The following is a 12,756-nucleotide window of genomic DNA, read 5'->3' on the forward strand; positions in this document are numbered from 1 at the left end:
GTGTCTTGGCTGTTGCTGAACAGAGTTTGCAGAGTGTTGAGACTCTCTCATTTTATTCTGCCCCACCTCAGCAGGTTCAGCTGGAGGTGGGCAAGAAGCTGGGTGGGCACACAGCCAAGCTGAGCTGGCCAGGAGGACATCCCCTACCTTAGAATGCCATGCTCGGCTATAAAAAACTGAGCTAGGGGAAGAAGAAAGCGGGTACTTGGCTTTATCTGGAGCCAGATGTTTTCTCGTTTCTGCTCTTTCTATTCTCTTCCCCGTTCTGCTGGGATGTGGCGGGGAGACAAGGGGTGTGAGCAGCTCTGGGGGTGCTTGGCCACTGGCCACGCGGGGTCTTCCCACAGCAACCAGCTTCGGTTGTCATTGCACTGAGGCACTCCAGCTCAGAACTGAGTTGCCTCACTCTTCCCCTCTAGTCAGAGGACAGAAATGAGCATCTTCTTGTCAGGAGCTGCTTGGAAGCAGCGAACCAGATCAGCAACCTGACCTGGGTGAAGATGTCCCTGCTCATGGCAGGGGGCTGGGCTAGATGAGCTTTGAAGGTCCCTTCCAACCCAAACTGTTCTACGATTCTATGAAGATATTTCTTTCTCTCGGGTTGGCAAGTTCTATGATTTGATAGTGAAAAAAACAAATGTGTGGGATTTCTGGTGGTCACAGAATTGTGCAGTCCTGAGACTCTCCCCACCAGAGGGCAGCTGAGCAGATCCAGTTCCTCGCAAACTGCAGACGAGGCTTAAGAGTCTAATTATTAGTACTGTGTAAAACCGATCTAATGCAAGGATGTGCTGTTACTCCGGAAGACAGTATATACCATGTTGTTTTTCTGCTGAGTGAAAAACAACTAAAGAAATCTTTTTCAAAACAAAGTTACTGAAATTGAAAATGTAAGGAAAAGTTACTTATAATGTTATTTAAAAAAAAAATATTTTATAACATATCGAGTGTTTTTTCCTATGTTAATTGAGCTAGAGAAATTAAAACCACAGTGTAATTTCCTGTAAACTGGAATAGAAAAGTGGTAGCACTGGGCAGGTCCAAACATTTAGTTAGCTGTTTCATTTTCAAGAGTGACCACAGCGGATGCCTCCAGAACAGTTGAAGACGGCAGGCAGGCAGGTAGCAGGACTCCCTCACAGTGTCTCCCCAGGCTTTGACTATTTGCAGTTGCAGCTTTTCCAGCGTCATAGGAACTACTGCAGACATTTGAAAAGAAGGAAGCTGCTGAAATGCACAAATCTCCTTTTTCTCCAAAAGGTGATCCCAGATCTTAAACAGCAAGTTTCTGAACTTGAAAATCAAAAACTAGATCTTGAAAACCGTCTTCAAGAGCAGACTATAAAGTTGAAAGGTAAGGTACCAGTGTGGTCCATAGTCTTAACAGCTGTTTAAGATTAACATGATTAATTCCTTGTATTTGAATTTTAAAAGCTGAAGCAGTATTATTGCCTCATTACTTACTTGCTTGCTAGTGGAATGTAAGAAACACAATGAAAAAACGTGTTGTGTAGTTTATACCTCTGTTATTAAATAATAAAATATATGCAAATATGTGTATTTTTTTCCCCTTTTAACCTTTTTTTAGGCCATTCAGTTCTGCGGTTTGGGTGTCTGCAAGTGTATTTGATAGGGTTCTGCTAAGAATATGTGCAATGGAGTATGCACTTTGGAAACAATCATAAAAAGGAAAGATATTTTGAAACTTAAGGCATACTCTATGAGGTGGATTTTAGAGGGTGTTGAAAATTCAGAATGAGAGACAGAGAGAAAAGTTCTTGCTAAATTTGTTTGTTTGAAAGTTCTTCTCTGTTGAGGAAAGCACACTTTTCTGAGGTTTCTGAGTCGCTCTAACTGTAGTGTCTTCCTAGACAATTGATTTAAAATTTGCAAGTAGTTCTACTGCCCACTGCAAGAAGTTAGTAGTGTTAGAATTCCCCATCCCTTATAATCATCTGTGTGGTGGGGAGTAGTCAGATATTTCTTTGATACATGATCTGTGATGTCATTCAATTTTGCTAAATGGGAGAAAATTATGAGTGTTAGAAGATATTTACTAAATACTAGTACAGAACAGTAAGCAAATGTGATTTTTGTTGTTTTTCTTTTGTTTTGGGTTTTGTTGCTAATTATTACTGAAAAAAATGAAAGAGATGTCTAATCGACTGCATTATGAGCTAGAAGGGAATAGGACACAAAAACGGTAAATATATATATATTTTTTTTTTTAATGTAAGAAATGTAATTGCCATAAGCTGGGGTAACAAACTCACTTGAACTCTTTAAAGTACCACATCCAATGTAAGATATGTCTTCCAGCCCTGTGTACATTTAATAGGTAATGGACAAGTTTGATACAACAATGCTTTAACAAAAGAAGAATAAGAGAAAAAGCTTCATATCTATCTATTCTTAGAACAAATGAGGTCCAGAATGAAGTAGACATAGAAGAAAAAGAGAGACTGAAAGTCACAACCCAAGAAATTGAGGGGCTGAGCAATGGTTTGATGCAAGATGAAATCCAGGATGAAGTAAAAAACAAGATAAAGCAAGAAACGACTCGACTTACTGTAGAAAACATGGTGAGCAAGTGAAATTGTCATTAAGAATCTGTACATGAAATTCAGGATTTCTAATATGATATTTCTAATAAGAAATAATGGTTTTCATGGTGTGGGCCGGATGTTTTCTCGGTTGGTTGTGGGAGAACAAAGGTATGAAGGTTTCATGTTTCTTTCACCAAATACACGTAAAAGCACAACGCAGTGATCTTTAATTGTGGCAATAACATGTAGCAGTAGAAGACATTTTTTAATTGTATTTGTTCTCAACTCACTGACTTTGATTATTACAGGATCTTGAAGAAAAACTGGACATGAAAGACAGAATAATAAAAAAATTGGAGGACCAGATCAAAACTCTTACCAAGACTATTGAAAAAGGTAAGATATTATTACGTGTTGTTGGTTTTTTTTTAAAATATAGATTTGGATGTTCAGTGTGTGTTTGAAAGAAAGTATGTATTTTTTAAAAAAAGATATAGGGTTTGGAGTGGAGTTAGAAATTCTAAAAACTCAGAAAAAAGTGCCAGGGAACCGTCAACGGAAGTTATGTAAAAACCCTTTCATGTATATTTTTCCCAGCTAAATAATGGACCTAGATTATATGATAAAAGATTAAGCCAGGAGGATCATGTTCTGTCAACAAAAGTTAATTCATACCCGCACACAAACTGTCTCTGAGCCAGCAGAATGTTAGTTTTGCATCAGATGAGTAGCTGCTCCCATTAGACTTCAAATGGCAGATGCTTCCTAATTTGAAATTAGTTTGTACAAAGCTCTTATTGCAGGTAATTCTTCATTATAGGATACACTTCAAAACATGGCAGAGGTGACTAATGTAGAGCTGTATTGTTGCTGTTTATTCGTCTCATTAGTGCGAGCAATTCCACTGAATGAGGTGAAATTAATCACATTAATAATATAAATGTTATTTAACTCATGATGCTTGGAACCATAAGCTAAGAATGTTATTGTGAACAGGGCTCATACCCTGTTCATTATAGAGAAAACCGCTTTTCTCCAATAGTTTGTTCTAATGTGAATGTTAGCTTAGTCATTTACCTGCAGGTAACAGTGCTTTTGTGTTTGACAGCTGAAGCTTGTGTGCCAACTTTGGACAAAGAGTACATTGGAATGATGGAGTACAAAAAAGAGGATGAAGAAAGGATCATTCAAAATCTGATCCTCGGTATTTTAGTAACACTTCACATTTTAACAGCAGTCAATGATGTTTGGTGTAGAACACTACAACAAACATTACAAGGCGCTGTATTTCACTTAAGTTCGAAGTTGCCTTTTTTCTCTTACCACCAACAAAACTTGGAGGCTCCACGTTGCTCTTTTTCTACTGTCAGTCATTTCAAATACAGAAGTACTTCATCTGCATTAAAATAATTTGTCGTACTCTACATAATAGTGACTCTATTATCTTTCTTATTATTTATTCACTGATAAAGCTATAAATCTCAAGAACACTCCAGGGACTTGAATTTACTTTCTTCCTGGTCATCTACTAAATCTGTAAGTCACTGGGCTTAAATCCGTGTGTGATGGATTGTGCTCCCATCTGTCCTTTCCGTATCACTCTCTTCCTCGAAGGGAACTGTGCTTTCCTCTTTCTCTTGTAGAGAGGTTTTGTCCTTCCTCTGAGTTACTTCATAATATCGATCTTACTGCCAAACCAGCTTTTTGCATTAGCTTACGATTAATAGTAAACTCGACACATTTCCTGTGTACGTTGGTACCCTTATAAACTATTGCTTGGAAACAGCATCTGTCTTCTCACCTACTTCAGCCCTGTGAATGTTTATATCTTCGGGAAGAAAGGTGTATCATTAAGCAATGCCGAAACTTGGTGGGGCTTCCAGTGGGTAGTTAAATGCAAATTGCCTTTTGAAGTTGTCCCGTCCGGCGTAGCCCATGCTGGACCTTAAAACTGGCCACAGACGTCTCCTATTACTCCGGAAAACTTGACTAATGCTCTTATATGAACAGTACTGTTACAGAAGTTTTCAGAAACACACAGTTAATCAGTGAATCAATTATCAAGTGACTGGTCACTGAAGAAATGAACCCCGTAATGCTTGTCTTTTTCAGAATGATACACTGAATCATTGAATTTTGATATAATAAACCTGAGTAATTTCCTTTATGCAGATTTAAAGCCGCGTGGAGTTGTAGTTAATATGATACCTGGCCTTCCAGCTCACATCCTATTCATGTGTGTGAGGTATGCAGATTATCTGAACGACGTTGACATGCTGAAATCTTTCATGAACGTAACTATTGATGGTATCAAACAGGTTGTTAAGGTAGGAATTATGTTTGGCTGTACTGTACTTTTTGATTTTTAATGTAAGGTTTACGAGATAGCTGGGGACTGCTCACACTATCATTTGCTAGTGTTCCTATAATAGAACAATAATCATTAGTGACAGTCTTTTTGAAGTTTGTAGTAGTATCCCTGTAAAGCCTTCAGTTAAGGTTCTACTGTGCTGGATACAGAATGCATTAACAGAAATTTTTTTTATCTAAAGAGCTTGTTGACAAAATAGTTTAAAGCATTTTACATTTTACAATGAGTAGCTAATTAGGCACCTGTTCTTCCAGCTCTGGTAAAAGTCGATGGGCAGAAATGAAGGTTAGTATGTTTGGCAGCAGGCAGGTATTGGAATTGTAAGAGGTTTTTACATTGCCCTTCTACTAGTGTAATGGTTTTTTGATCTGTCATTTGGTACTGCGGCATTAGTACTCAAATGATTAAAGTTATGTTGCTGGCTAGTTTACAAAATCACGTTATAAATAAGAATTAGTAGCCTGTTGTGTCATCTACATAACAAATTCAGCTATGTGAATGCTTTATTATGGATTTATAATGCAGTAAACCACCAGGCATGCTTTGCAGCAGAGACAGGAATTGACTGTTGAATGTTCAATATGCAGTTGAATTTGTTGTATAGAGAATGCCTATAGCTTGTTCGCGAACCAATTTATACTCTAGTTTATCCATTAGAAAAGCTTGTGCTTACTTAGCTAACAAAAATAAAACATAGTTACACATGGTTAGAATTGTGTGTACATGAAGTTCGGCTTTGTTTGTGTATGCAGGGGCGGTTCACACTTCTTCGCAGGAAGGCCTCCAGTACACTACAACACATAGAAATGTGCAAAACTCTTTGGCTCAGACTTTTTTAGCCATTCTGTCATATACGGAGACTTAAACAGTGTTTACCAGATAAAAGAGGGATCTCTATGTATATTAACCTGAAAACACAGCATGATTTGTTTAGCTGGCGTGCTATAGATGCTGTGTGCTCCTCCTGCAACATATGGGCTCCATTGTACCAATTCTGTAATGGTCTGAAGTTTAGTTATTAATTTATCTTCATGAGACAATACTGTTATAAGACTGCATTACTTAACATTTTCAGGAACATTCAGAAGACTTTGAGATGTTGTCCTTTTGGCTTTCCAATACGTACTATTTTCTTAACTGTTTGAAGCAGTACAGCGGGGAAGAGGTAGGAATGATTTCATCAAATAATTCCATTACTTTACTTGTGACAGCATTTACTTGGAATTAAAAATAATGATAATAATCATTCGCCAGCTCACCACTGTTCTTTGCAGATAGATATTCATATTGCTCTGCAGTAGTATTATATGTCTTACACAAACCATGACAGTGGAAAACTAACGGATCAAGTGAAATCAAGGAAACATTAAAGTTCTAAAGTAGATTAAAGCCATGACGTGGAAGCTGCTACTTAATTTGAACTCTTCCACAGGAGTTTAATGTGAGCTGGACTTCAGTTGTCCAGGTACATACATACATATATATATATATATATATATATATATATATATATATAACGGTTTTACTATTTTATAATTGTGGCAATTCAAACACCCACTGCTACCAATATGAGATTACAAAAGAAAACCTCAGGAAAGGAGCAAAACAATAAAATACCGTTTCCCCCCCCCTTATTTCACTTGCTAGTTTAAGCTAAGTTTTATCCTGAAATATAAAATTATTTTAAATTCTTTTAAATTGCAAAATCTTACTATATTTTATTGCTAGGTTTTGTAAACATAGGTAGACTGAACTGGAATTGCATAGGCACATGAGAATATAGTCTTCAGGATTAAAGCAGAGGCACCAGAAAGCCTTGGAATCACAGTAACTGTGTCCTGTCTAAACAACAGTTCTCCCTCTTGTGGTCATCTCGATAACATCTGAAGAGAGTGGAGAACTGATGACATTTAAACTTAATTAATAACGGCCTTTTATAATTTAGTTACAACAGGAGGAAAGGTATGAATCTAGAATCTAGAGTTTTAATCTATATTTGTAATGAACATTCAAGACTTTGCACAAGTTAGGATTCAGTCTAGACTTGAAGTCAGATCTTTCCTGGTGAAAAGTCCAAAAATGAGATCCCTTTGCAGCAATAAAATGTGTTGGGTTTTTTTGTTTTACTTTCTTTTCTTTTGGTTTTTTGTTTTGGTTTGTTTGTTTGTTTCCAACATAATTTAAACAACTGCATTTTGACTTTTTTTTTTTTTTTCTTTTTTTTTTTTTTTGGTCCAGGAGATAGTGGAGTTTGCTTTCTGTTAAGTGATCTAGGAATTGTTCCAAAGGTCATTGAAATCTATGTATGTCTTTCCTTGGGTTTTAAAAGGCTTTAGGAACAGAGTAAACGTCAACACAAATGGGAAAATTAAGTACAGGAAGCCCAGAACTGGAAGCATCCATTGAAATTAGCTGTCGCTTTGACTCACTCTGGGACTGTGTTCAACCAGTGATAGAATGAGTTACTTAATGCATACATTACATTACAGTAACAATTCCTAACTATAATGTTATGTGATTTCTAATAAGTATGTTTACAACTTACTTACAGGAATTTATGAAGTGTAACACTCCACGTCAGAATAAGAACTGTTTGAAGCATTTTGATCTCTCAGAATACAGACAAATTCTTAGTGACTTGGCCATTCGTATCTACCACCAGTTCATTATTGTGATGGAGAACAACATTCAGCCCATGATCGGTAAGGCAGCAGCAACCCAAACAGACTGAAATGCAGCTTGTGAAGTATACAAATAAAGCACATACATGGAGGCAAAGGATGGAACAGACTTGTTTCTCCTGTTGATTTATACGTACGCGTACCTGCAGGTGTGTTTGTGCACATATAAATCCCACTGAATGGTACATCCCTGCAAGGTTTGGAAAGGCGTTTTCCTCACAGCGTTTCCTGGTGTGGGATAATGCTTTGAAACCAATCAACATTCTACAAAAACAAAAGGCTTTTTAGAATTTGTGTGCTCCAGAAGCCTTTGTCAGTATCTTATTTTTCTTGTATCATTTCACTTTTAAAATATCCTGAAAGCAGGCTTTGTTGAAGAATTGAGTTATCATAACTGAAAGGAGCTTTAGGAGTGTTTGTCTTCTCAGTTGTTTTCTATTGTCTTTCAGTGCCAGGCATGCTGGAATATGAAAGTCTTCAGGGAATTTCTGGCTTGAAACCTACAGGGTTCCGTAAACGTTCTTCTAGTATAGACGACACGGATACCTACACCATGACCTCTATCCTGCAGCAGCTCAGCTATTTTTATAGCACCATGTGCCAGAACGGCTTGGACTCTGAGCTGCTGAAGCAGGCGGTGAAACAGCTTTTCTTTCTGATCGGAGCCATCACCCTCAATAGCCTCTTCCTCCGCAAGGACATGTGCTCGTGCAGAAAAGGAATGCAGATAAGGTAAAGCCAGGAAAGTTTCCACAAGCAGTTGCTTGAGAACGAATTTTTAACACTTTCACCTAACGTCCTTTAAGTCACTGGATATTCTGTAGCTGTTCTACCAGAGGTAGCTAATTGTCTTTTTACTCTTTTTGAAAAAGTAGATTTTGCCTTTTGGGCTGAGTTTTTTCAACATAACGTATTACAATTGTCCTTTCCATGGAAACACTAATGGAGGAAAAGACAGAGAAAATTACAATCCGGAGTTCAAAGTCAGACATGTTCAGGATTCTTTCCGTGCTGGGTCACTCATGATGTCATGAATAGTATTTTAAATTCTTTCTTACTGTAGTAAACAGGTGCAGCGTCCCCTGGCTGGCAGACAGACAAAAGCTGACTTGCATTTTTCATGCTCTGTGACGAGAAAGGCACTGAGCCAGAGCCTCTGGGGGTTTAAATCGGGCATCAAGAGAACACGCTCCTAACTGTTTTGCAGAAGATATGGTTCATTTGTTCTCCATTAGACAGTCTGCAGGCTGAGGTGAAAGAAAATCAGTAAAATCTTGACACATCTGGGAATATTACTAGAAGGAAGCTGCTTTAACCTTTAGATCATCAGTTTTAAGCCCGGCCCTGCTTTGTAATTTGCAAAGATTGTTCTTATTTCCTGTATAGAGTCAGTTGTAAATTAGTATTTTAAAGACATACAATGCTACGGTGTAATAGGCAATGCCAGTATATATTAGTAATTTTCTGTAAATGGCAGCTAAACTAATAACTTGCTTTCTATTATCCAAGCTGTAAGAAATAAAAAAGTAAAAATAATTGAAATATACAAGGGATTAAATTTACAGATCAATAAGCTATTGTTTGTTTTTTATATTCTACCGGTATGGTTTTTAACTTAAAATGTATGAATTTGAACCCTGCGGGGGGCTGGACTACATGACCTTTGAAGGTCCCTTCCAACCCAAACCATTCTATGATTCTATGACAAGAGGAGCACTCTTTCTTTCAAAGTCTTTAATGTAACTTGCTTGTTTGGGGGAACCTGACATTTCTGTTCTCCGTTCATGGTTTAACACAGATGTAATATCAGCTACTTGGAAGAGTGGCTTAAGGACAAGAATCTCCAAAGCAGCAATGCCAAAGAAACTTTGGAGCCTCTGTCTCAAGCAGCCTGGCTCCTTCAGGTCAAAAAGATCACAGATGATGATGCCAAAGAAATATGTGAACACTGCACATCTCTTTCTACCGTGCAGGTAATGAACCATCTGTTTTCTTCTGACAGCGCCAACTGCAGAATCTTAGCTAAAATGATTTGTTGTAAGGAGCTGTTGGCCTTCCATTTGACAAAACCAGCATTCCTCAGCATTCCACATCACCACTTGTTAAATCGAACTTTTAACTCCTTATTCCTGATTGTTAGCATTTTAGCTGCTTCTGTGATGGATACTTATCTGCTTTATTCTGCCCCATGCTTTTAGTCCACGATGTGTTTTCTTTACGTTCTCACAGGCTTTTTGTGTGTTTCCCTTAATTCAGCTTTTTCTACACCTCCTTGATCCTGCTGACACCTCTGGAAATAAGTCATAGCAATTATCATATATGTAACAACTCATTAGATGACCAGTCAAAATTCTCTCTTTATTGTAAAATTCTTTGCTGAAACTTCCATTAAATGTCAATAAATGTCATATTAATGATTTCTTCTTTTTGTCTTCTCACTTTTTGTGACATACTAAATCAGTCTTTTGTAATTTGAACAGATAGTTAAGATCCTCAACTCATACACTCCAATAGATGATTTTGAGAAAAGAGTGACTCCATCATTTGTTCGTAAAGTCCAGGTAAGAGCTACGACTATTATTTTTCATATTCAAGTTACAGGATATTTCATACGTGCAGTTTTTGATGCTACATAGTTATAGGTGACCTTTGTATGATATTATTAGTAAGTTGCTCTGCTTCTAACTGTTTGGAACTGATCAAAACAAGTCTCCTTAACATTGCGTGAAAGCAAGATTTGCAATGGGAAGCAAAAAACGTACTGGGTTTTCTTTGATGCTTAATACAATATTTTCCTACCTCTTCTGTTATAATTTCAGGCTATGCTGAACAATCGTGAGGATGTTCCACAGTTGATGCTCGATACCAAGTATCTCTTTCAAGTGACGTTTCCTTTCACCCCCTCTCCATATGCCTTGGAAATGATACAAGTCCCCAGGAGCTTCAAACTTGGCTTCCTCACAAGGATTTAATAAAACCGATGCATTGATGTTTCCTCAGAGACTACATAAGGACAAGCAGACTTTCATGGTTCGTGTCTCCAGCTGCTGGAGATTGTGGCAGCTTGCAGTGAATTAAGCCGTTAAAAACTTGTTCTTGAGTCAAGGCTTGAAAAGTAGGAGTAATTTCAGCTTGTGAATTCCTTCTCCCTTTTCTTTCGGCCCATCTCTAGTGCAATGTATTTCAGAATACACACTGAGCGTGCACGTACACAGATCTTCTTTCTCCCTTTATTTTTTTGCTGGTTTCCCTCTTCCAGTCCAGACACTGAGCAGGAGTGAATGCAGCTACTCTGCTCTGGTCTTACTGATAAACCAAGCTTAAGTCCTTATGTGTCAGCTTTATTTGTTTCATTTCACTTGCAGGATCCTTAGAAGCAGAGCGGTCTCCTTTTTGCTTTGCTCAGCCTTCTCCCTGTAGTCAGTAACTTTATTCAGTAGTGATTCTTATCAGAACAACTGGTGAAAGAGCATTCACCTCACCACAACAATGACTGTCCTTAGAAAGTCCCCAGTAAATAATGATAGACTTCTAGCTAGCCTATTAGACATAGTTATTAAAACTGAGTACTAAAGCTTTGAAATATTTAAGGGATTCTACTTAATTTAATTAATTTAAATATTACAAGAAGGAACAATTTGATTATTTTTTTAATACACAGTGTTGGTACTGCTTGTTTAATTTCACAGAACAATCTGTAAATATAAAAGAGGAATCATTCTTGCTATTTAGTGTTCTTGGTGTTTACTGTGTACAATGGAATATTTGTGGTGATATCCACAGAGATGTATTCAAAATATATGAAGGAAAAATTTTGTTTCGTTCAATAGCAATAAAAACTGTAGAAAATATGAAAGACATGTATGTAGACTAGTATTTTAATCTGTTAAATAAAGTAACTTTTAAATCAATTTGTAGTGCTTTGAGTGATGCAATAGTTATCTTTCCAGTGTGGGATTATTTGATAGAAGTTACCTGGAACTACGTGAACGTTAGTGAATGCTGTCAGTCTTGTATCGCACGTAAACATTTATTTCGTGGTCCAGTTGCTTTGCTGTAACATCATATGTCTTCATGTCAGAACAGTTCACTGTCCTTGGCTCCATGAATTTCTGTAAATATTTTAATGCAAGCAGGTTGTGTTGCTGTAATTTGTATATAGCCTTTTTTACAGTTACTGAAGCGGTATGTATGTCACCTGGGACGGTATGAGAAAAATCACAGTCCACGCTTCCATCTGCATCACATGGAAGTGTCAGAATGCATGTAAGTCCTAATGACAAAAATTATTGATCAAGGAAAATTGTTCTGGCAATTTGATGCTGGATTACTTTGAAAGTTTTGTGTGAAGTACACTGTTAACACTGTGTATGCAAACAAAATATATTTTTTAAAAGAAAGTTCAAAATTATCAGTCTGCTGTATGCTCTCAGGCACTCATCTTGCTTTTGCTGGCATTAATGCCTTCAACCAGTGCATAGGTACAAAATTCTGTTTGTTATCTGTAATTCTTCTAAATATAAGGAGCAGTTTTAGTGAAGGCAGACACATGAAAGAGGCATTACTTTTAACTTTTCTAGCATGATAATAAAGGAGCAAGCTGTTTCATTCAAATGGGAGTATGTCGAATGATGGTCCTTTGCTGCAGCAGGAAAGCCCTGAAGTGGCTCACGAAGAGATGTGCAAGATGCTGTTGGTGTCTTTGGGTGTGTTTAGACAGGGGACTCCTGCAGCTCCTGGCAATAGGACTTGGCAGCACAGGTGGTGCCTTCCAGTCCTGTGGTCCCATAACATTCTAACAAAAAAAGATGAGCACAAGTTACTCCTACCCAAGTCTCTGCTGGGCTGAGACCTGTTGGTTTTTTTTTTTTTCCTTTTGTCTTGGATGCTCTGGATTGTCAAATGCAAACATCTAACGGAATTATATCATTGGCTTCAGCGGAGTCTGAATAGTAGATGTGACCTTCAGCACTTCTTAAATTTTTCAGACATGTTTTCATAAATTTCCCCCAAATGTATTAAAACTGTGCAAAAAAGCAGCAATTTTTAATCTTATTGATTTTATATTTATTGTCTTAAAACAGTTGAATAGTAAAAGAATATCCAAGGAAGAACCAGCATGAACACTAATCAATTTGACTTTAAAATGTTAAGAATA

The 12,756-nt window shown here is 37.3% G+C and overlaps 1 protein-coding gene across 1 annotated transcript in view; it reads left to right on the forward strand.

The window, feature by feature from the left end:
- The window catches only part of MYO5C (myosin VC), a 35,216-nt gene extending 24,606 nt beyond the window's left edge, over positions 1-10,610 (forward strand). Inside the window, exons 30-42 of the mRNA XM_065641377.1 lie at positions 1,261-1,365; position 1,634; positions 2,152-2,203; positions 2,417-2,582; positions 2,855-2,942; positions 3,655-3,750; positions 4,719-4,873; positions 5,993-6,082; positions 7,469-7,619; positions 8,048-8,330; positions 9,397-9,571; positions 10,079-10,159; positions 10,418-10,610. Coding sequence (XP_065497449.1) covers positions 1,261-1,365; position 1,634; positions 2,152-2,203; positions 2,417-2,582; positions 2,855-2,942; positions 3,655-3,750; positions 4,719-4,873; positions 5,993-6,082; positions 7,469-7,619; positions 8,048-8,330; positions 9,397-9,571; positions 10,079-10,159; positions 10,418-10,570 — 1,596 coding nt within the window. The 3' untranslated portion in view covers positions 10,571-10,610. The remainder of the gene's footprint in view (positions 1-1,260; positions 1,366-1,633; positions 1,635-2,151; positions 2,204-2,416; positions 2,583-2,854; positions 2,943-3,654; positions 3,751-4,718; positions 4,874-5,992; positions 6,083-7,468; positions 7,620-8,047; positions 8,331-9,396; positions 9,572-10,078; positions 10,160-10,417) is intronic.
- The last annotated feature ends 2,146 nt before the right edge of the window (positions 10,611-12,756 follow it).

The sequence above is a fragment of the Caloenas nicobarica genome, chromosome 10, assembly GCF_036013445.1.
Source record: "Caloenas nicobarica isolate bCalNic1 chromosome 10, bCalNic1.hap1, whole genome shotgun sequence".
Lineage (NCBI taxonomy): Eukaryota > Metazoa > Chordata > Aves > Columbiformes > Columbidae > Caloenas > Caloenas nicobarica.